Consider the following 26,076-nt stretch of genomic DNA (forward strand, 5'->3'; position numbering starts at 1 on the left):
AAAAGAAGAAGAGGCAGACCAAGGAAAAGTTTTCTTGACCAAGTCAAAGACAGCACGGGTTTGAGGAGTTACTAGGAGGTTAAGAAGAAAGCCAATGACAGAGCGGAATGGGGGAAATTGCTGCTGAGCTACCATTCCCAAGACTGATGCAACTGATGATGATGACTAGGAACTGAAGGAATAGTTGATCATTCTGGAAAATTTGGTATATGAATATTCTTATAATAACATTGATGCTGTTGGGCTAGACTTATCAGTAAATTGTATAGTGATTGATTTTGACAGTGTCAAAATCAATCACTACAGTGTCTCAACAAATAAGGATCAGAGAAAAGTTGGAATGGATTATTCAGACTACCATGTAGAGAATGATTTTAGATTCAATATTTGCCCATATATCTATGTGAGTAAATCCTATCTGCTTGTGAAGATTACTGCAACATCTTCACTGGGTGAAGAAACTCAGATGTATGAGGAGGATGCACTAGAGCTGTTGCACAAACTGAATAAATATTTGGCAATAAGGACTGATGGAATATCAGCACGAATGCTAAAAGAATGTTCCTTTGACTAGGCTATAAAATTTGAATCTTGGAACAATTTCCACTTCCACAAGAATGGAAAAAATGTATGAAAATCCCTTTGCACAGGGGTGGTGCAAAGACTGACACGTCTTAACTATCCACCTATCAGTCTCAGGGATGGTAGTAAAGATTCTGGAAAGATTGGTAAGAGCTCACATACAGAAATAGATTGACAGAAAATCTATACTTTTTAATGAACAGCATGGGTTTACTAAGGGAAGATCATATTTCAGCAACTTGTTCACATTTTATAATAATGTTGCCATTGAGTTGGACAGTGTATGTGTGCTTATGGCAGAGTTCAGCTATAGTGCATACATACACTTTGTGCATCTTCTGCAGGTCACTGTGGAAGCGGCAAAGGGGGGGTCAGTTACTGATGATACATATGATAGTCTGTAGAATATGGATGCAGTCACAGTAAGAGCTGTTCGCCATATTCCATTTATCTAGAGGATAACTGCATCTGCCCTGATTCTGTTGATAGTTTTCCATAGCCTTCTAGGAAGGATGAAGGCAGCTGCAGGGATCTTTCACAAGAGAGCCATTTGTTGGCAAGTTCATAGTCCATTGTTTGTTCCACATGTCATGAGCTGAAGGTGCTGGGGCAGAAAAAGCTCTGGTTATGTCCCAAAATGGGTGCCTTGACTTCAGCCAGGTTCTAGGGAGATTTATAAGGGTTGAATGGAGAGGCAGTAGGGAGTTATTTGTGATTTTCTCCAGCAGTTCTTTTAGTGAAGCCTACCTTATTCATATATTTGATTATATGAATAAGGTAGGCTTCACTAAATAGCCTACCTTATTCATATATTCAGTGGGGAGTTGGTAATGTTTAGCACTTCTTTCCCAGACTGGTGCATAGTACTCTGCAACAGAGTAAACAAAGGCCAAGGCTGAGATCCTGAGTTGGACAAGAGGGATGGATATACCATGATACATCATGGAAGACCAGTGCATAAATTTGAGAATATGGGATTGAATTATAAAATATTAGTGTGGAGAAGAGAAGAAGCTAACTGACAGATGTCAAAAAGTGAAAAAGGGGGATGTGAGTCTGAATGAAGTGATCAGTGGTGTGCTACAATGATCAGTCCTTGGTCCAGTGTTATTCAATCTTTACACTAATGATATTATTTGACAGGAGACATTCAGCTGTTTGCTGTTGATGATGAAAAGATAGTTGTGGTAATCAGGAATGTGGCAAATATGCAGTACTTACAGAATGAGTTGAATAAGCAAGAATTGTGGGAATGTGAAAATGGCTATCTAATCTAATCCTGTGGCCTCCTCTTTTAAGAGAGTTGTAGCTGATGAACAGTCTGCTTATATGCCTCTCTATCTCTTGCTTCTGTAATACTTTTGCCTGTCCAGTCTTTGTCTTTCCATTTCAATCAGGGTCTTCCTCTCCTTCCCTCCACCATCCCTAATTCTGGGGAGCTCTTCAGAAGAACCCTTCATCAGATGTCCTGCAAATGCTATTTTTCTTCTTTGGATACTGCCATATAGTTTCTTTTCATCTTGAATCTTTTAAGAACCTCTTCATTGCTCACTCTTTCAGTCCAGCTGATACGATCCATTTTTCTCAAGTACCACATTTCAAATGCATTCACTTGGTTACTCATCTCCTTATTGATCATCCAGGACTAATATCCATATGTCCCCATGCTCCAGATCATTGTCTTGAGGATTCTTACTTTTAACTGTTTGTTCAGATTTCTATTTCCTAATATGTGGTATAGTTGGAAAAATGCTGCTTTTGCTTTTTTAATTTTGTTCTTAATTTCATAATTAGATCTATTGTCATGTGTTATCCAACTCCCAAGGTATTCAAAACTTTTTATGTTCTCTATTCTTTGTGATTTTCAGTGTTATTAAATGTAAAGTTATGCGCTTTGGTTTGATGAGATATCCAATGTAATATTATATTGGTAGTATCATGCTAGAATAAACTGATTAGGCTAGAGATCTTGGAGTTGTAATAGATAGGAAGTTGAAGTTCAAGGCATATACCAAAGATTGCAAATACAGTTCATAGGACAATTGTAATGATGAAAGAAACCTTTACATATAAAGATAAGGAAGTTATTTTGATACTTCAATTGGACTATTGTGTGTAGGTCTAGAGTCTTGATTTCTGTGGTGATCATGATCTCCTTTACACTTTGACCATAATCATGGTCAAAGTGTAAATACAGATTACGAAGACTCATTGAGGATACTGCAAATAGCTGAAAGAGGGATGATATGATTGAGCTCATGTAATTCTGAAATAGTCACACAGAATACCTGCATTTTCATTTTATGAATGGTGAGGATAGGAAAGGGTTGAATTTTCTCTCACAGAATGGTGCGTATTTGAAATGATTTTTCTTTGGAGGTAGTGTGAATGAATTCAAGAAAAGATATGACATCTGGTAGGGTGATATGTGGTCCTCCTGCAATGAGTAAGGGACTCATTGAAGGTCATTTATTTATATATATATATATTAATACCATTCTGATTGTGGTTCTCGGGCTAGAGATGGAATGCAGTTGATGTTCATTTATTATTACATGTACATGTCTGAAATGAAGCTCAATTTTGTCTGATTTAATCTTGAATTAAAATAATTATGGAGACAAGTAAATGAAGTAAACATATGAATACGACTGCATTCCATCTCTAGCCCGAGAACCAAATGCAGTTGACAAAAATGATTTCAGAACTCTGGAATGTTAGCTATAAGAATATATTAAAGTCATGTAATCTACAGGGTTTGGTTGATATAAGGAGGGATTGATATTATTATTATGGACAACTCCATGAAGTTCTCGACTCATCGAGGGAGGCCCTAATTCACCACTCTCCAAACAAAAAATCTAATTCTAACACTCATACTAACTACACTCTTGCTCAGTTTCGAAGGATGGCCTATTTTTCTCACCACCAGACTGTTCTGAAAAATTTCCTCTGAATCAATCCTTAAAAACTTTTCAATAATTTGTATCTCAATCATACCACCTCTTTGCTGTTGTCATCCAGTTTCTGTAACCCACAAGCCTTCAACCTGTTCTCGTAAGGTTTGTTCCATAGACCTGCTACCACCTTGGTTACTCACCTCTGGATCTGCTTCACCTCTTCCTCATCACCATAAAACCCAGGCGACTAGATCTTCATGCAGCATTCAAGATAGGATCTTATCAAGACTTGATAAAGAGGAAAAATAACCTTCTTGTCTCTGCTCGGCAAAGTATTCTTCAGTAACCAAGTAATCCGATCAGCTGCTTTAGCCACTTTTGCTGTGTCTTCTAAACTTTAACTTCCTATCCACTAACACTCCAGATCTTTGGCTTCATCAATTTCCTAGAGTACTGTTCCATCAATGCGGTATACAGCTGGTAATCTTCTCATCTCATTTTCCTTTCTCCCTCTTATACCTTGCGGTGTCGAGGGTTTATTAATCATCGGTCCTAAACCATTCACAGGATAAGGTGGTTAGCCTATGCCCCAGTGTATCCTATGTCTGCAGTGGTGTTGAGTTCTCAAGGCCGGTTTACCTGCTTTGCAGGATGAAAAACTCCAGATAAACTGGGGTGAAAAACCCTACTGTCCACGCCCAAGACCGGCTAACTTGGCTATGGCTGTGGAAGATCCTTCAGCTCCTCACATCTCCAACAGGAATCAAACCTAGGACACTCCTTCCCCAACAATGTGGTTGAGAAGCGCACAGCCACTAGGCTAACCGCGCTGTTAATCTTTTCACCTCGAAATATGTGCATAAATAAATGCATTGCCCAGACTGACAGTCTATCCAAACCATCCTGCAAAATTTTAACATTATCTGTTACCAAAGACTGCTAACTACTTACTGTTATTAACTATTACTGTATACCCAACTTTGCATCATCAGCAAACAACTGAAAACTTCTGAGATCCTTTCCTATATGTAATTAAGGTACAAATTAAACAGTATCAGTCCAAGAACAAAGTCCTACATCATGCCACTAGTCACAAGCCTTCTTCTGAACTCTACTCCTGAATAAACTACTCTTTGATATCTCTCCATCAACCACCCTCTTATCCATTCCCCATGTGCTGGCTTACTGATTAGAATTCCATGTGGAACTTTGTCAAAGGCTTTTCAAATTCCAGCAGTATTACTGTAAACCCATTACCTTTATCCAACTCAGCTGTTACTGTATTATAAAAGTTACTGAGGCATGACCTACCCTTCACAAAACCATGTTGCCCCCCCCCTCCCCCATGCATTATCCCATTTCCATCTATCCATTCTTGCATTTTGCTCTTGACCAACTTCTCCAGTACCTTGAACAACTCCTGGTATGCTGATCAGTCAGTAATTTGCTGACTGATCAGCATATCAGGAGTCTTGTAGTCTCCTTTATGCAGTGGAATAAATGTCTTGATTCACCCAAGGGGTGAATCAAGACATTTAAGCTCTTGAGAGATATTTACTGGATGGATATGAGAGAGATTTTTCAGATAGTGGAAAATAAGGAAGAGGCAAGAACTCGAGGCCATCCTTGTTAATTGTGCAAGGGATTAATAAGTAGTTGAATTTTTTTTTGTGGAGAGTGGTGGGTGAGTGGAATGCATTGCTTGAGTATGTTGTGAATGCTTAGAGTTTGAATGAGCTTAAGCTTCAGTATGATGATAGGTTACAGGCAGGAGAGATTTTCCATAAGTCTGTGGACATTTGTAATATATGTATACTTATTTCCCCATTGTAAAATGATGTATATTTCTTATATAATGTATGTAATTGTTAATGGGACCTCTCTCACTTGAGTCTTTGACTCTAAGAGAAGTAATATAATAACAATAATAAATAATTATGAGAAAAGCATGGTTGATTGTCTGGAACAAATAATTGACATGACAATGGGAAAATTGACAGTTGAAGAATAGAAAGGTAAAACAAAAGCATGAGACTCGGGTTAAGAAAGAAAGAAAATAAAAATGCCACAGTTTTTACAGAATGTGTTGTGCCTAAAGGAACTGTAGATAAATTTAGTTCCATTGCTGAAGATTGCTTTTCCCCAGTTCAAATATTGCACAGCCCATCCAGCTTCTTAGGGATAAATGTAAATCAGTTTCTACAAATTGTTACTAAAAATGAGAGGTGTTGTTTTAGTTAATACATTACAAAAGTATTATTCAGCATTGTTGGTGGTAATGAGTCTCTCTCTCTCCCTCCCTTTCTGGATAAAAAGAATTTGCACTTGTTCAACGTTTTGATGATGAAGAAGAAAACATAAAGAGCTGTTTATGTTGGGAACATAAAGAGCTGTCTATGAACTGTTGGGGTTGATGAAGCTGGTTGTAGTGCCAATGGTATCTGTTCAGAGTTTAAGAAGTACATTACTGAGCAGTCTAATCCATTTTTCAAAACTGAAGGAAAATGTCCTAAATAGAATTTTACCAATGTGGATTTGCCATAACTCCATACCTGTAGCAAGTCATGCATCTACGAAATTACCAAAAGCAATGAAGAATTTGTCTATAAATTCGCCAGTTATACTTCTCACAGTATAAGAGGGAAAGGGGAGGAAAAGAAATTGAAAAGATGATAAAATATTTTCTTAATCTGAGATTTGTTTGGTTAAATCTTCTCAGACTAGATAGCTGACAAATGAGATAATATCTTATTTGGCTAGAATTCTCCCCTCCCCTCAAATAATGCCTTTCTAAATCTTATTGCTCAACAGATTTCATAAATATGTTTATTGTATCAGATAAAAAAAAAAAAAAAACGTTGCCAAAATGTATTCTTTTTAACACTTCTCCATCATTCTGAAATTCAAGAAAATTCCAATTTAAAAAGTGCTCTCACACTCTACTCTATATAAAAATGTTATTGACTTATTGTTCCATATTTTGAAACACTGACATAAAAGTTGCCTTCACTTGCCTAAACAGCTCAATTACACTTCCTTTGCCAAAGCCATGCTGTATGCTTCACTTATGTATAAATCAGTTGGGTCTTTGATAGATATCTTATGCCTATAATGTTAACCAAAATAGGCCATTTTGGAAAAATTAAGAATTAAGATCACTGAACATGTCAGAAATTTTTGTGGGCGAACATATTTCAGAATACATGTAAATTAGTAGCAGCAAACTATGATTCTGTACACTTCATACAATATTTATGTCAACAGCAGCAGTAATAATTTACACTCCCCCATGAACTGCATGAACCAGGGCTTGATTGTAAACTATATATGAGCATTAAATATCCCAGTTAAAAATAAAGTCAAACAACTCTTCCAAATGTTAACTGCATCTTGAAATGGGTAGAAAGGCTTATGTGTTGGCAGTTCATATTTAGTTTATTTAACAATTTAATTCACAACACAATAATAAGGAAATAATTAATATTTTCTTATTATTTGATTGATATTATTTGCTGATATTTCACTGGTGTTTTATCCATTATCGTCACAAGAGCACAAAAAGAGTTTGTCAGAGTATGCTGTTAAATTGTGAATGAAGCTATGTTATGTAATTTATTATTTTTCATTCACATTTAACATGGCTTATTAAATATTAATCATGGTTTATATAAAATTGTTTATTATTCCTTAATTAAGAATTACTAATTAAATATTTACTCAAAATCTGACCTGCTATTAACTTATAAAATAATAATATGTTTAGAATTTTGTGTAACTAAATATATATGGTGTAACGTAAAGTGTTAATTTATATTTAACTGTATACGTAATCAAAAAGTTAAAGAAGTAGCTTAAATATTCTATTGTTTTTATTTGTGAAATATTTAATGTTATGTAATCACTCATGAATAATAATAGACCATACATTACATTAGAGAAATGTTTACGTGCAGTCTGTTGTCATGGAGATGCACGCGTAAACAACCACGAGTGGAGTAGAGCGTGGCGTTCGAACGTAAGGTGGGAGTGAAGGTCATATAGATAGAGAAATATAGAGAGAAAGGAAAAGAAGAGGGAAGGTTATAGATAAGATAGAAAAGATATAGAGAAGAATTATTATTAAGGAGGAGGAGAGAGTTTTGCGGAACCAAGATTATATAATCCTCAGGGCAGAGATTTATGAGTATAGTGTTCGGAAGTGAACCTATAAGTAGTGAAACATAAAGTTTAACGTTATAAGCGAAAACTGCTGTTGTTATGAAGAAAGGTTGATGCCGTAATCAGATAAAAGGAAACTGGACAGTCAATGCGAAAATTCTGATTAGTTCCAGTTAATCTGGATTACGATTAAATTCTATGTTGCCCTAGGAAAAGGTTATATTGATTACTTGGAGAAAGGTGAACAGGAAAAGATATTAGTACCTAATTACTGTTGTTTGGAATAGTGAAGTGCGACTTACAATAATACAGTTTAAACTATGGAGAATATTTGTTATGTGTGTTCCGCTAATGTTAATTAAGTTAATTCAAAAGTGGTCTCTCAATAATTTGATGTATTGAAGAATTTGTCTGGTAAGAGTAGTTGTATAAGTTTCTCTATTCTAGCATTAACTGTAATATATCTCCGATGCTCAAGGTCCGGGAATATATTTGTTTGGAATATAGCTTACGTAGTTTATTGCCTGCTGTGAATATAAACATTGAGCTGATAGATTTGTGAAGACTGAATAAAATGTGAAATTGTTATATTAACTTGAGAGAAGAAGATTTGTGTTTTTGGGACTGTGAATAGTATATTAAAGTTAGAACATTGAATTAGCATCAGTGACCTAAGAAGATGTGTTAAGTTAATTGTATAGTTCCATTTTAATATAGAGTTCTTGTATTTGTTAACCATATCATATATTAAATGTTTTATTTTGTTGATCTAAATATTGTGTTTGCCTGAATTCCTTATTATTGCACCGTTCATAAATATTCTAATCTTGCGGGAACCCCAAGTAAAAATGATAATAGATGATTCGGCCTAATGAGATGACTGCTAACTTAATTTAGAACTGATCCTACTATTTATATAGACTAATCTAAGAATAGGGTGGCGCAGTATAAATATAAATTTCCCTACTTTTGGATCGGTGATCATTTTGTAATTAATTGTATTATTCATAAAAGTGACTTGAAACTACATAGATTTAGAACACGACAGAAAGGAGTCGTCACGACAATGCGAACAATGACAATTAAGTGACAGTGGGACCAGTTTAAAAATTGTAACAGAAAACACAAGGAAGTAAAGTCCTAATTGGCACCATCTATTGTTGGATAAAGAGAGAGAGAGAGAGAGAGTTAACAAGTATTAATTTAATCTTAAAATGACCATCTCCCAGATTTTTGGTAAATTGATACAACCATGCTTGTTGAGAGAATGTTTTAAAGCTGCTGCTGATTCCAAAAACAGTCTGACTTATAATGACTTCTGTGTAGCACTTTTATTTTTTTCCATTTGATTGTATGTTGAAGGAGTATCCAAGGCATGGTCTGGTAGTTTAACACAAGTATACCAGGGAAATAAAAATGAAATTATCAATAAAGATTTAAAAATATTACATAGGCTGTGAATGTGGGTACTTAAAGAATTAGCCCACAGAAAGATGTAATCATGTGGATTCCTGGCTAGTTAGTCAACATGTACTCCTTAGAGCATATAGAGAAAAATCTATGAAACTTAAGTTATATGCAAAAATAATCAAACAAAAATCAGAGGAATAATTTGAAAAGAAACTAGAAGATAAATAAAATTGGCCTTTCCCATAATGCATAGCATTACACACACACCCAAAAGGATGTGCACTTTGTATTATGGGATACTAAGGCAAATTGATGTGAAGTCATTAGTCTCTATACAAAAGTAGCTCAGTCGTGAAGGTACTTCACATGTAAACTTTGCTTGCTTACGCTTAGATAATGGATTAAACCAAGAATATAATTTCTTGGCATCTTTAATTTACATTATTTTTTAATTATTTGTAATTGATAATTATTAGATTTCTTTTATCTTTCAGGATATCATGGAGGTGCATGTTATTTGGTTGTTAGAACAGAATCCTCCAAAAATTACAGAAGTTGAAAATGTGAGATTTATGTATCTAGTATTACTACTTACTATAAAGAAAAGTTGTTGTTGTTTTGTTAGGTTTTGTTACTGCCCTAATTTAAAAAATGTGACTTCAGTTTGCTTGATACATTTCTCTTTGTCTCTTATAGTTACTGTAGTTTTCCTCTCACTTTTCCTTATGCCATAATTCGATTATCAATAAGGTTTGCATATATCTCACAAATTAATAATGTCACTCAAGATGACAAAGAAATATAATACACTTTACAAGAAAACACACACACACGTATATATGAGAATTTCATAAAAACATCAATAAATATACTTTTCCCTACCATTCAAGAAAGAGATTCATAAGAAAAAGATCATGTGGAAGAAATAATACTATGTGCACAAGGATAGCAAGCAGGCCAAAAGAGTTGCAACTGTTGTATGAAAAACTAAGTCTGTATATGAAAAGAAACTGGCTCTGCAAGATAAGACAACCCCAAAGAATTCTGTTATGCTGCAAGTAAAAGAAAGAATGAATATGAAAGAATAACTGTACTGAATGCAGATGGTGTGAGATGCAGAAGAGATTGTTCAACTAATGAGTACCCATTTTGCTTAAAGCTATCAACCTGGTGTATGCAACATTCAGCTCACTACTACCACTTCATTAGATAAAGAAACTTAGGTGTATGAGGAGGAGGTATTAGAGCTCTTGCACACACTGAATAAGAATTCAGCAATAGGGACTAATGGAATATCAGCACGTATGCTAAAAGAATGTTCAGCTTAACTCGCTATTCTTTGGACTATATAATTTGAGTCTCAGAACAGGGAAGATTTGGCATGAGTGGAAAGAATGTATAATAATTCCATCGCACAAGGGTGGTGAAAAGAGAGATACATCCGACTATCGATAGTATCTTGAGTGGTGGTGAAGATTTTGGAAAAGTTGGTTAGGGTTTGCATTGAGAAATGTGCTGACAGAGAATCTACTTTGCAATGAACAGCATTGTTTTACTAAGGGAATGTCATGTTTTAGCAACTTGCTGACATTATAAAAGGATTCTGCTGCATGAAAATCCTCTTATTAAAAAATATTGGAACATGCACCATAGAGGATCAAAAATATGCCTCCAGATCCTTTTATTAGATGGTCCATCAACAGGTAGCATGGATACGCTATTTCCCCTCAGGAAGATAAAACAAGCAATATACCAAGTGCCCTAGAAGGAGTAGAATTTGATGATGACTTGGATATTTTACCATAAGAAGAAATGATGGATACTGGCTGTCTGCAATTCACATATTAATAAAATAAAATAAATAAAAAATTTTAATATTTTTTATTTATTTTATCATAGGAAGCCAGATGATACAACCAAAAAATAGAATTTTCGTGGATTCCAACAAAACATAGATAATATCAAGGCTCTCTTGCAGAAATATAAACTAATATGCTTTTGCTTGCAGAACCACACCTGAAACATGGCAATCTGTCTCTCCATAATGTAACCAGTATTCTTAAGGACAGAACAGAACAAGAGATAGCCCTTCCTTCAGAGGAGTCTCCATCCTTGTGGGCAACCATCCGCCTTCCAACAGATCCAAATTAACAGCAGCGTATAAGCAGCCATAAGGCTCTCAGTCAGCAATATATAATAATAGTTTGCTGCTGCTATCTCCAACCTGCTGCAATATTTTTTTGAAATGATGTTGGTGATGTCATATCAGAGTTACCATTCCCTTACTTTTCACAGAGGATTTAAATGAACATAACACCCTGCAAACATCACAGGAAGAGTTAAGGCTAGGATTTAACAAAGAAACCTTGTTAAATCCTAACCTTAAATATCTGCTCACTCTCCCTTTTCTAACTTAAACAGAGGATTTAACAAGAGATTTAACAGACAGTTAAGTCTAGGATTTACAAGTTCAAGTTGGGGTATTTTCTACAGATACCCTACAACAACAACAAACCTAATTGTTTTCAAAAGAGCTTGAGCAAGACACACACATTCTGGATCTAATTTACTTCTGTATCAAGATCCACCAACGGCAAAGAGGTACAGGAAAAAATCCAGAAAATGAAAGGCAGATATACCATCCACTCTCTCTCAATCCTTAATCATAGTTGCTAATCCAACAGCTATAATCCAAATTGCTATAAAACCCTTTGGTTTGAAGATAAAAGCTCTCCTTCAAGCTTGAGAAATAGCAGTGAATAATATAGCTCAGACACCACCATACTTGCTTCCACCGTGGCAATCATACATGCCAGCATGCAGTATTTCTTTCAGCAGGCTACCAAAATTTTCCACCCTTGCTGTCATCTATCAGCAGCTCTTCAAAATTCATAGAATTGGATACTCTTATTTTGTGCCAGTCTACACAGGTGACTCAAAATCGGAGGACCGAGGACCCGTTGAGATCTTCTACCTACCGTCTTTCCAGTCCAGTGCACAAATCCCACTAGAATAACAACTGTACTGCAGAGTTGTATGCAATAGCGCTTGCACTAAATTACATCAGATTCCAGCACTGCCAAAGGTGCATAATATATTCAGACTCAGAGTTCTCTTCACACAGGAAGAAGTCTAGAGCTGCAGCAACTTCTGGTGTTCTGTTGAATTCAACACTGCCTCTTTCAGCAATGAAAGCTGCACTTTGATGTATACTTCTGTTGAATTCCATGTTGAGATTAAGAGAAATGAGGCTGTAGATACTTCAGCAAGGTCAGCTCATTTCTCAAAAATCCACCATCTGCATGTACCATACACAGATTATCAGAAAAAAACTTCTATCCCAGTGGTAGCTGTCTTGGAACATTGAGAGTAATTAAAAGCTGTACCAAATTAACCCTTAAATTAAATTATGGCAGTCTAGCCTGTGCAGGTTTTGAACAGAAGAAGTTGTTCTTGCTTGGCTTTGCATAGGTCATGGTCATCTCATTCACTCCTTCCTTTTCACAGGTGATGACATGCCTATGTTTGAATTTTGTGACTCTGGACTATCCATCACTAATATGCTAATCAACTGCCTTCATTTCACCAATGAGTGTAGTCATCATTTTAGCTGCTTTGTGCCCTATAATATGTTAGGCAGATTTTATCAGACTCATCAACTATAAACCTGGTTTTTAAGTTTTTACAGAGGATTTATCATTACCACCCTATATAAAGTATATATTTTTTAGTTTGGCATTGTAAATATGATTTTAACAAAACTTGGATTTATATATGTTTTATGAATTTTAATATTTTTTATACTTTTTACATCCATTTTATACACACCGCTTACATTTGTTTTTCTACACTTATTTTATAAGTGTAGAAAAACAATTTTTATATTGTTTTATATTGTCTTACTTATTTATTAAATAGTATACTAAATATAATAGTATTATACTGGAATTCTAATCCGTAAACCACAACATATGGGAATGGATAGGTGGGTGGTTGATGGAGAGATATCAAAGAGTAGTTTATTCAGGAGTAGAGTCCAAAAGATGGCCTGTGACTAGTGGCTGCAGGGTTCTGTTCTTGGACCACTGCTGTTTAATTTGTTCATTAACGATATAGGGAAGGATCTAAGAGGAATAGTTCATTTGTTTGCTGATGATGCAAAGTTGGGTAGGGCAATAGTGAATGCAGAAGATGTCAAAATCTTGCAGGAAGACTTGGATAGATTGGAGTTCTAGGCTAAGGAGAATGGATGTCAATTTAATGTGACAAAATGTAAGGTTATGCATTTTGGGGTGAAAAGATTAGCAGCAGTATACCACATTGGTGGAACTGCACTCCAGGAGATTGATGAGGCCAGGGACTTGGGAGTGTTGGTGGATATGGAGATGAAGTTTAGGGGGCACATTGCAAATGTAGCTAAATCAGCTCATCAACTCATTTGCTTGTTGAAAAATACCTTGACAAGCAGAGACAAGCAAGTTATTGTACCTCTGTACCGAGCTTTAATAAAACCTCATCTCGACTACTGTGCCCAGATTTGGTCACCTAGGTTCCTTCTTGATTGGGAGGAGAGGTGGAGAGGATCCAGAGGCGAGTGACTAAGATGATAGCAGGTCTATGGAATGAACCATATGAGAACAGGTTGAAGATTTGTGGATTGCAGATATTAGTTGATAGGTGGAAAAGGGGAGATATGATTGAGACATTCAAATTGCTAAAGGGTTTCTATAGGATTAATTCAGAGGATATTTTTGAGATCAGGACTGGTGGTGGGAGAACTAGGGGGAAACCTATGGAAGCCGGGCAAGAGTGTGGTTAGCAGGGGTGTTAGAGCTGGGTTCTTTATTTTTAGAGTGGTAAATGAGTGGAATAAGCTGCCAGAGTCTGTTGTGGGTGCTATGACGGTGAGTGAGTTCAAGGCAAGGCATGACAGTACTGTGAGAATGTCGTATAGCTGTGTGGACATGATGTTTAGGGCCTCCCTCGATGAGTCTAAGGACTCTCTGGATTTGCCGTAATAATAATACGTCTCAGAAATATTTAGTTTATGATTTTTGTTATCATTTCTACTTTTATATATATAGATTTTAGACCTGTATAAACCCCTTATTTATTACATGTTTTTTTTTAGCACAAATGACCATAGTTGTCCTTTTGTTTGAAAGGAATGGCAGGATCTCCAAAATCTGTAAAGAAACTGCATTCTGGAGATATCCTTATGGAAGCAACTACAGTCACATAATCAGAAAAATATATTCCATGCAATATATATCTCATCTCATCTTCCTTTTACTCTCTTTTACCTTGCGGTGTCGAGGGTTTATTAATCATCGGATCTCAAACCACAGGTTAAGGTGGTTAGCCCTATGCCTCGGTGTATCCTATGTCCTGTAGTGTTGAGTGCTCAAGGCTGCTTTGCCTGCTTTGCAGGATGAAAAACCCCAGGATAAACTGGGGAAATTGGAGAATACCAATCACAACTACCCCCCCCACACACACACACTCACAAAACTTTAACTCCCCTAGACGGATAATATCAGAGTGGGTCCTCCTTGATATTTCTGATGAAGAAATATGCTCCAAATTCAAGGACCAAGGAGTGACAGCCATGTGAGAAATCCTGATATGTAGGGATGAATATCTGGTTCCCACCAGAAACATCATCCTTACCTCCAACAAGCCAAACCACCAACATTTGGCAAAGCAGGTTATCTCAATTGTGCAGTGCTTAAAATGTCAGAAAAATGGTCAATCTCAAACTGTGTGTTGTGGTCCTGCCATTTGTTTCTGATGTGGCAATAAAGATCATAAGAATAAAGACTGCAAGAACAAAACACCAAAATACTCTGTGAGGGAGATCACCCAGCATGCTCCTGATCATGCTAATGATATTAGGATGAAAAGAATATCTAAAGGATAAAAAAAGAGAAATGTGTCACTTATCAGGAGGCAAAAATTCAATATACCACAAAAGTGGCAGCAGCATCTGATAAAAACCTCTTATGCTGTGAGAAGGCAGCTGTTTAAAAAAAAAAAAAAAAAAAAAAAAAAAAAAAAAAAAAAAAAAAAAAAAAAGCTCAATAAATATTAACAACCTGTATCTTGATCCCACCTTCAGACAATTATAACATCACTGAATGATATGGCCTGCTTTCTCTCTCCTTTGAGCAAATGAAGGAGGCCAGTCAGTATGGACTCACTCCTTCATTTGCTCATGATATGCCAAAGACAGACCTACTACATAAAAAAATCCACTATTTTAAAAAAAAAAAAAAAAAAAAAAAATCAAAGACATGGCTCGAGAAAATTTAATGGATGTACTATTTTCAGAGGGCATGGATACATCCATTCCCCTTCAAGAAAATAAAATAATTCATGTACCTGGTGCCTATAAGGCATATAGTATAACAATGTCTTGGATATTTTTCTTGATGAAGAAATGATGGATAACTAGCCATCCTCAATTCTCAGAAAAAAGTCCAAGGCTAATGGAAACAAAACTACTCAACACAGGAAACCGGATGATACCACCAAAAAGAAACAATGAAAACATTCCTACAATGGAATTGCAGTGGATTCCATCAAAAACATTGACAACACAGCCTTCTTGCAGACATATAAACCAATATGCTTTTGCTTGCAGAAACATATCTAAAGCCAAAAGATGATGTTACAAAATACTGGACAGCGATGGATCTGACATCTCTGTCCACTAGTAGATTTGCATAAAAGAGATAGCCTGCACCTGAATGCATTTGGTATCAGGAGTATTGAAAAACTAATAACTGGTATGAAACCTAACACAAAGAGTCAGAGAAACTAAATTATAATAGGAAGAAGGGTGAGAATATGAATGTAAGAGCAATAATGTCATATAATTATACTAATGACAGGAATGAGCATTATCATGAAATGATTACAAGGAGAGAAATTTTTCGACTTTGTGTTAGTCTGGTTCAGACCCATCAAACATACAAAGATGTCTACATGTATAAGGCTAGAAAAGAAGCGAGATCTGCAAGTTGCCCAACTGTGTCGTGCAGACTGCAGTCAAGAGTATACAAAAGAACATGCAGATTATTATGTCTATACACGAATGCTAAGAGTATCACAAACAAAGGGGGGGGGGTAGAGTTTTGTTGCCTTGGTCAATATTAGAACCTCACATTGTAAACATTAGTGAGACCTGGCTATCAGAATCAGACATACTAACATTATTAAGTGTAATGGGTACAGTACTTCTAGGAAGGATGGACAGAATATGAGAGAAGGAGGTATGCTGCTAATGAAATCAGATGAATCCGTTTAGCATTGAGACTATGATTGTAGTACTAGTAAGAGTATTTCATGTGTCAGTGAATTTGAAGCCATCTTGTGTGAGGTGAAATCCAATAAGATCAATTACATAGTGTGGTGTGTTGTTACAGACCTGGTGGATTGGTTGCTAGTGATGAAGAAATGCATCACCAAATAGAGACAATGGGTGCAAAAAAGAGTAAGTATAACTGAAGACTTTAATTATCCAAATATTGATTGGATAGCAGTGAAATCCCACAAGAAGAATGAAACTGAAGTTATTGAGCTGTTGTGAAACAACTTCCTCAGAAAGCATTTGACAGAAAGAACTAGAGGTCAAAGAGTGTTAAATTTGATTATAGTGTCAGAGAGTGTTTCAGGTAAAGACAACTATTCTGCTTTCAGTTGGTGACTGATCATGCGATACTTACTTGGCAAATGAGTAAGTTTACGTATATTCCATTCAGAAAAGGTTGCATGCTGGACTATAAAGCAGGAAATTATTACCAACTGAGGAGTATACTGAGTTCAGTGGAATGGTATTGGTTGCTGGATGGGAAGAATATCAACAGTGCATGGGAAGCATTTGAAAAATACTTAAATGATACAGTATCAGAATGTGTCCCAAGAGTTCCAAGAATAAATAGAATAGGAGTCAAACGGATGTGTAATTTTATTAAGCAATAGATTCCTAAGAAATTGAGATCATAGAATTAAGACCCTTACCAGCTGAGGTGGGTAAATAGTGAGACCAAATTGCACTTCTTATCCATGTTATTCAATAGGTGTTATAAAATCGTATCCAGATTTAGCTGGACGTCTATAGACGTCCTGCCCGGTTGTGGGGTTAAATACTCTGGTTTTTTGCTTGTCTACATGGGCGATTCAAATTGGAGAACCTTGTGTGATCTGCCATCTCAGCATAGAACATTATATTTGCCAAATCCTGCTAGAGTGTGTGATACATGATACATTCAGACTCGCAAAGTTCTTGACATTGTTAGTCTTTGATCAAGTGTTTTATTTCTAAAACAGATCCATAAGTTACAATTGGTTTGAACACTCTTGTATACAGCTAATTTAGTGTTTTGACTAATTTCTCTCCTATTCCGTATAAATTTATTCACTTGGCTTCCTGCCGTACCAGCTTTGTTGATTCTGTTGTCTATTTCCATATTTAATTTACCATCTTCACTAAACATTGTGCCTAAGTAGCTGAAATGTTTTACGTGTTCTGTAAGTTTTCCATTCACAATGCAGTTGATATTTTCAATGCTTCTGCCTATTTTCATTATCTTGTCTTTTATTGCTGACCTTCATACCATATCTATTACAACAGGTTATTCAATTTAGTTAGGGAATCTTGCAGACTTGAAGCGGATTTATTTAGAAGGACTGTCTCAGCTCTTTGCTTTGTTTAGAATAAAGCCGAGAGCTGAGATTAACATCTCCAATTTTGATATCAGGTTTAATACCACTTTCCTTCATAATGTGATCCATATAGATAATGAATAACAGAAAGGATAATGTACATCCTTGTCTGACACCAGATTTAACATTAAACCATCTTCCTGTACTTCCTTCAATTCTAACTGCTGACTTACAACTCAAATAAAGACTAAGTATTGCTTGATGTAATGCCCCACTGATATCACACAACTGTAGCATTTTGAATCGTTTCTCTCTCTTGGCACTTTGTCATATGCATTTTCCAGATCCACAAAACTTAAATATAGATCTTTGTTATATTCCCATGATTTCTCGACTATTTGTCGTAAAGTAAAGATCTTATCTTGACAGCCTCTATTTGGCCTGAATCCAGTTTGTTCTTCACCAAGCTTTTCTTCCACAATTCTTCTCAACTGTTTCTCAAGTATACTAGCATAAATCTTACCAGGAACACTCAGTAGGGAAATATCTCTGTAACACATTAAGTGCCTCCATAGTGCAATTGGAAGAACAACGGTACGTTGCGCCCTTCGATTGAAATAAGCCTAAGTTCAATTCTCATCACGAATTGAACTTAGTGGAATCTTTAATTGGACGATTTTCAATCGAAGGCGAGTTAGCCGATTTCATACGGAGGTAGCAGGGTTTTTTCTCCGGGGAACTCTGGTTTTTCATCCCGCATACAGAATCAGTCCTTCAGAACAAGCAATTTACAGACATAGAATACTAGTTGTGGTGGAGGTGGGCAGTAGATGGAGATGATTCGTAGTAGAGGTTTGGTGTAGTGGTTGACACAGTTGTAGGTGTCCTCCTGCGATGAGTCTTCAGACTCCTTTGAGGTGTCAGGAATAATAATAATAATAATATACCTTGTTGAACTTTAGTTTTGAAAATGTCATTAGTATAACTGATGAAGCATTAAAAAGTTGTTTGTATAATTAATCAATGTTTTGATTTTCCTGAATGGTTTTTAGGATTTTGATTAATTTTGAGCTTCCTCTTTTTTTTAAACTGCTTTATTATTACTTGAGTGAACTTTAAACATGATATATATTGGAATACCAGGCATGAGCAGACATTGTGAGTTAAATCAATTAACTCTCATTTTGTTATTAACTTAGTTTCATAATTAATGTTATGATGTAAATAAACATTTATTTCCAACTAGACAACTTTGAAACAGAAGTTTATGGAGTTTATTGGGAAACCTTGTTGATTTGCTGCAATTCCTTCTCGATGATGACTCATTCTGAACTTCTCCGAATTGTAGTCTTTGCTGTCATACGTTAATTTTGAGATGTAACACTTAAAAGCTTTCATAATAATAATAATAATGACTTTTTTTATGTGATTATATATTGGTTAGATCTCTTTTGTTTCTAGAAATCTCTTTAGTACAGCTGCTTTTTGCAAGCTTGTAATAAACTGCCCAGTTTTTAAGGAGGAACACGTTAATTTACATTGATTGAATGACATTTTATCAATAAGAAAAGAAGAAATTCAATAGCTTTAAATTAAAGAAAAAATAAAGATCTAACATGACATAGTAAAATCAGTATGCTATGTGTGGCAATATTAGAATTAAATCTGTCATCCTGAGTTCCTTTATTTTATTTTATTTTATTTTTTCACTTATAATATTAATTCTTTCAGGTATTTCATTCAGTAGAGGACTCAAATGAACGTGTCAAACTAATAGAAAATCTTTTGACAAATCTCTCTGTACTTGAGAGTAAGTTATACATAGTCCAGTATGCTCTACAAAATGTCAAGCTTCCTCTGGAGCAGCTCACTACATACAAAAACCGGAGAGATGGCCTAAAGGTAGATTTTACTATGAATAGTACTTTCAGAGTAAATCTTTTTAACGCTTCTGCTTTTTTTTTATTTCCAAAACCTAAGCCTCTGTGCATCTGACACAGGTTAAAACCTCTTTTTTTAATTTATTTATTTTTAATAATAATAATCCAGTAAATGAAATTCTAAACCGTCTATAAAACACGAGTATCACAAGTGTGATCTTTTTTTAAAGCGACCTCGGTTACTGAACATCTTCCTCCTACAGCAGGCAGTTGACTTGTTGTTGATGATTTTGCAATTTACTTTCATTCCTTCAATATGTGGATCATTGCAAAAACAATTGAACAAGCAATCAGTTGTCTTTTCATGGATGCATGTTATCTGCTGAAAAAAACCATCTGTGTACACTTCTGCTAGAAATGCACTCTCCACCCTGATCCTGATTTAAGAATGGGATAGGCTAGTATCCCCGTAGTTCCAGAGACCAAGTTTCTGGGACTCATCTTTGATAGAAAGCTCACTTTCTTTACATACATACATCATCTCTGCAATAAGTGCATAAAAGCATCAAACATCCTTTGCACTCTACCGAATGGGGTACTGATCGATGTTCCTTGCTCTACATTTATTGTGCACTTATATATTCAATGCTTGATTATAGGTCCCATCCCTCTTTCTGGTTTTTCTACTCTGATGGTGTTTTAGCTGTGTGGCCTCATTCTGAAAACAAACTTACCATCTTCCTAAATCAGATCAATAGTCTTCACCTATATTCAGTTCACAATGGAGGGGAAAAAAGTGCTAGTAGTTTACCCTTCTTGGACATCCTTCTTTATTTGCAGAGCATCCAAGAACTTTGTATGCCTTTACAGACATACGAGGTGGTATCAAAAAGTTTTGAGACTAGGTTTGTAGCATGCCAACTGATGGCAGCACAAGGCTGCATGCACAGTCACAGGGAGCACCTACCTTCATAAGTCAGTGTGCCAAAAGACATCGATCTGTTTACATCGGGAGCTGTGCAACTGATGCTATTCTCACCACCTGCATTACCACATCTGCGATTTCATCATGGACAGCAAGTTAGAACAAAGAGCAAACATGAAATTCACATTTTGAAAAAATGTGAAATTGGAGGATCATTACCGGTGACGAAACTTGGGTGTATGGGTACGATCCTGAGACGAAGCAACAGTCTTCGCAGTGGAAGAGCCCATCATCTCCATGACCAAAAAAGGCGAGACTGCACCCTGTTGCATATTGCCAAAGGTGTCACTGATTCAGAGCAGTAAAGAAATCAGTTGCTCTGAGTAGCTCACGCTTTTGTATGTGCTATAGTTATGCATAACGTAACAAAACCGTCATCAGTTCAGATACGATAGATTTATTTTTGTTTCTTTTATACGCGTACATATAAAAAATATAATAGTCATCAGTTCAGACACGATAGATTTGTTTTTGTTTCTTTTTAACACTACAATTCAAAGATTCAAAATTTAAAAAAAATCCATGAAGTCAATATTTATTAAGGAATATTTTGTACACATAAATAATATAATAAACTATTTAATGAATTTTTGCATTAGGTCTATCATTTTCAATATTCTCTGCTAAACAATGTTTTCTTTTCTCTTTCTTCGCTGGTCTACCAGACGGAATTCACTCTTTGACTAACAGATGCAGGTTGAACCTTTATCTTCTTGCTTCTTTTAAAAGATGACCTCTCAGCAATATATGTTGCAATTTGTGCTGGCATTTTCAATATTGTTGCCAGTTTTACTATTTGAGATGTGAATTCTGGTGAATGATGAGTTGAGGCAGTGTCGCATATTCTTAAGTATTCATCTCTCGTTTTTTTCGATTCCTTCATGTGTCGCTGTTTTGAATCTTCTATTTATATAATATGTTGTGGAAGAGATTCAAATTCTGTTTTGTCAAGAGTAATATAAAATGAGTGCTTTGATTGTGTGTTGGGGAGATTGATATTTAAATCTGATGTAATCATATTATCATAAAAATCTTGGATGTTATTTCCAAGTGCCAATTTAGCAATATTTCTTTTATCCATTTCTGTTAAAACTGGTGACGTGTAGAATGCACACTGATATTTTTCTTCCATGGCGCATAAATGTTTACAATATTTGCCACTTACAACCATTTGCAATCACAGTTTCTTTACCTCATCTCACTCCTGTCATAACTCACAACCTTAACTCTTTTCTCTTCTTTTTTTTATCTCACTCAACTTTTTTATATCTTCTCTCATATGGCAAACTTAACTCCTATCAAATCATTTGTTCTGACAAACACACTCATATCATTCAGTCATTTTACTTGTTTCAGTTGCTTCTTAAAAACAAGCTTTCATTGCTCATTCATGCATCACACCTCCAATCACAGAATGTGTAGCTGTTTTCATCAGTGTCCACTGTCTTGAATATATGCTTTTACTTCATGTTTCATTTCCTTTCCTGTTATTTGCTAAGCACTATTGTAGTTCCTCCTACTGCCATGTAGTGTTATGCAACACTTATTGAAGCCTGAAATTTTCCAGTATTGTGTCACACTCTTCTATATCTTTCATGTCAATTTTTTGTACTTTTTCACCTCATTCACACTATTATCACCAAATTGCATTCTAGCTCTTCTTGCTTGCACTTCTCTGAGCACATACTTCTGTCTGCCACAAATGCTCTCATTTCTTCCGTCATTAGAAATTTGACTTGCATTCTAACATTTCATACTCCTCAATCTGCCTAATCATAACTCCTCTCTGGCACATTCTAGCACCAGTTGTTTTTTATGGGAAACCCCCAAAACAAGTGGAACATTTTAGTTAGGCACAGTTTTTAGTGAGGTCGAATATGGCAAATTAAATATGAAATAGACAATAGAATAAGCTTAGCTAGTATTGTGGAGAGTCAACTGAGTACATTTATATGAAATAAGAGAGAAATTAGTCAAAACATTAATTTATTTGTATATATATATATAAGACAGTGTTCCAAGCAATTTTGACTTATGAATCTGAGAGCTTGGTTAGAATTGAAACATTTGATGAAAAACTAGAGATCATCTATATGAGATCTCTGAGAAAAATTAGAAGAGTGAACAGATAGCATGAATGATGGAATTGTATTAAGATGTTAGGAAGCAGTAGATATTGTTAGCATTCAGGAATATATATGAACAGGGCTAATCTCAAAAGAAAAGGTTAGCAGAACAGGTGTTTGATGGCAGGTAAAACACCAAGAGGTAGGTCAAGACCCAAATTAAATTGATCAGTGCAGTTAGAAGTGCTTTAGGGTTCTGACAGATGACTGCCTTATTTGGAAGAGGCTGCTTGATAGGAACTTAGTAATTACTTAAACTCTCATGTAGCAATGTCATAGTATCCTGTTTACCTGTAGAGTGTAGATATCAGGAAGTTGATTGAGTGGCAGTTAAGATGAATTACCCCTTAATCATACTCATAGTTAATCCCTTTTTTCTTTTACTAACCAAATATTTGCTTGTGTGTTTTCTTCAGTTTTCTCCTTATATATGTTCATCACCTGCTACCAAATTTTGATGATCATTCTCCATGAAGAATTAATTTTCATGCTTTCTTAATATGTGATCTGCTCTGAAACATATATTATTACTTAAAAGAAGTGTCTTTTATAAACATAGGCATGTGTGTCAGGGGAAAAAACAAAACATGTAAATGTTTTAGAGGCAAATTGTTATTGTTTGCAGGATTTAATCATTTTTAGCTTTTGTTCACACTATATAAGTCCCATATTTGTTCTGATGTTCAGAGTATGAATTTTCATAGTTATTAAATTCTCATAAATCTTTCTATATAAATTGTTGATAAATGGTCAGTAAGATAAATACACTAGCAGTCCAGACTGTTTTAGATTGTTTCATTTTAGGGGACTGCAATGCAAAAGAGCAAAAAAGTATGATACTTAGGCCTGAGTATGGCTTGGTCTGGGAGAAGGCAACATCCATGGTGAAAGACTGTTGGAATTTGCCCATGCTAATAGATGTCATTACCAATGTCTACTTCAAGAAGCACCCAGAACACACACACACACACACACCTATACTTAAGCATCTAATGTCGATATCCAGGATGGGCATCTTTGATATCCAGGACATGTAGTACAAACATGTAGTTTGTACTACATGTCCTGGAAGAGACTGGAACAAACTATCAGCTTGTAGCAGCCAAAGTAAGATTGAAACTCTCAAAACTTACAAGTCAGGCCTGTCCCACTAAACTGAATGTCAGAGTAATCCCTTGTGGGCGCACAGAAGAAACATCACCATGGCTGGGTGCTCTTTTAGAGACTAGTGTGGAGAACACACTCGAAATCTCTAGGAAGGAGTCAAGGTTAAATTACAGGATACAGCCAAGAAGTATCTAGGCCCAATTAGAAGACCAAAGACCTATAGATATTAGATTTAGCATGGAATCTGATCAAAAGGAGGTGGCTGGAGAAACAAAGAGAGACAGTGACTAAGGAATACAAAAGATTATATAGAGAATCAGAAAAGCCATCAGGCAGGACAAGGAAAATTGTTAAGCTAATAAATGTGAAGAGATAAAATTCCAGATGTAGAGGTGCAATTATAAAAGGTTTTGTTTAGTTCATGAACTAAAGCAGAAATTTAAACCCAAATTGAATGCCATCAAATACAGCATTGGAGTAAGAACTGGAAATCAAAAACAGATGGCAAGACTACTATGAGGAACTCTACAGCAAAGAAAATAAGAAAAATCTTGAAGACTCCTCTCACTAGGAAGATACAACAGTAAGGCCACAGGGACCTTAATTGTGCTTCATAGATTGATTACAAGTTTGAGTTGCAAGACTACTATGAAGAACTCTACAGCAAAGAGAATAAGGAAAATCTTGACGACTCCTCTCACTAGGAAGATACAGCAGTAAGGCCACAGGGCCTTAATAGTGCTTCATAGATTGATTACATGGCCTAAAGGCTGGAAGAAGTGTTTGCATACCACTGCACAAGAAGGAAGATATGAAGAATTGTAAAAGCTATAGAGCTATTAATTGAATTGCTCATGCAAGCAAGATTTTATTAAAGATCATTCTAAATAGGATTGAGGTAGATCAGATCCTTTGCCATAGGCAGATCATTGAGAAGTATGAAGGGTTTAGATCCCTTTTGGTAATGTGTTTCATAAACTACTCCGAAGCTTTTGACTGCATGTGAAATTGTGGGAGGTAATGAAAATAACGAGTTCTCCTCAACACATTATCAGGTTTATAGTTAACTTGTACACTGAACAAGAAGCTATGACTTGTGTAGCACATCACTGAGGTGCTGAGTAACCATACAGCATCTGATGATGTCGAGTGAACTTGTAGGTAGATAGTATAAATTATAATATGAAGTAATTGCTGTTTAATACCAGAGCATTTTTTCAAATGTTTAATGAACTATGGGTGATATTATTTCTAACTTGTAAACCCTAATAATAAGACTTTTACTATATAATAATAATATTATAATTTTAAATTATTACTTTTATGTATTATTTGTATATTGTGTTTAGGAGGTTTTGTATAAAAGTTTTTGTTTCTCCCAGATGTTAATTGCTGTTCCTTCTAGCAAAATAGGAACTTATGAAAAATTGATCTCACAACCACTTCTACTACTAGAGCAGATGCTTATGAATATGGAAGTAAGTATTAAATTATAATTGAGAAATTTTAAGTTCTAATATGCTGTATTGTTATGATCACTTTCCATATCAAATTTCAAAATAAAGCGAAATACTGTCATTTTAAGCTGAATTTTGTAATATATACCCTAGATATGTCAAAATGGAATATAGTAGAATAAATGATGACTACAATCTGAATGATAAACTCAAGAAAATAATTCTTGTAATAATCCCATACGTGAGAGATTGCTCAACAATGGTAAATGGATGAGCACAAAGTTCAGAAAATCTTGCTAAAAGTGGTATTGGAAAGAATATACTACCATTTATGTGCAACACTGAATCATTGCTACAAGTTTAATAACAGTTCCAGACAGATTAAGTGTGAAAAAATTTCAAGTGGTTTTTTTTAATTTTGTGAATATTGCAAACAGATTATTGGTATTGGTTTTGTGCATTATAAAAGAAAAATTTGACTAGATTAAAGACAAATTCTCTACTAAATGGGTGATAAGTTTTTAACCTTTCAAAGGTAAGATTCAAATAAAAGAAATAACTAAACAACGATTCATTCATGTACATGAAATTTCTGGATCTAGTAATAGAATCAGAGAATTTGTTCATAATCACAATAGCTACTTTGTCTCTGATTGGCAGGAAGTGCTCATGCATTCTTGATCCAGGAAGTGGCTAACATGAAATTTTTTGTTAAGAAGGGGAGGGGTATGTGTTGAATACCAAGCTAGTGATTACAGCAAGCTATCTTGAGGTAGAGCATGGTATATGAAACTGCATCTGTTG

The 26,076-nt window shown here is 35.3% G+C and overlaps 1 protein-coding gene across 1 annotated transcript in view; it reads left to right on the forward strand.

The window, feature by feature from the left end:
- The first annotated feature begins 701 nt into the window (after positions 1-701).
- The window catches only part of Sptz (zinc finger FYVE-type containing 26 spastizin), a 225,939-nt gene continuing 200,564 nt past the window's right edge, over positions 702-26,076 (forward strand). The window contains exons 1-4 of the mRNA XM_090399525.1: positions 702-728; positions 9,545-9,613; positions 19,449-19,649; positions 25,165-25,293. Coding sequence (XP_090255651.1) covers positions 702-728; positions 9,545-9,613; positions 19,449-19,649; positions 25,165-25,293 — 426 coding nt within the window. The remainder of the gene's footprint in view (positions 729-9,544; positions 9,614-19,448; positions 19,650-25,164; positions 25,294-26,076) is intronic.

The sequence above is a fragment of the Typopeltis vanoorti genome, chromosome 10 (genome assembly GCF_054136105.1).
Source record: "Typopeltis vanoorti isolate ZY-2024b chromosome 10, IOZ_Tvanoo_1.0, whole genome shotgun sequence".
Taxonomy (NCBI): Eukaryota; Metazoa; Arthropoda; class Arachnida; order Uropygi; family Thelyphonidae; genus Typopeltis; species Typopeltis vanoorti.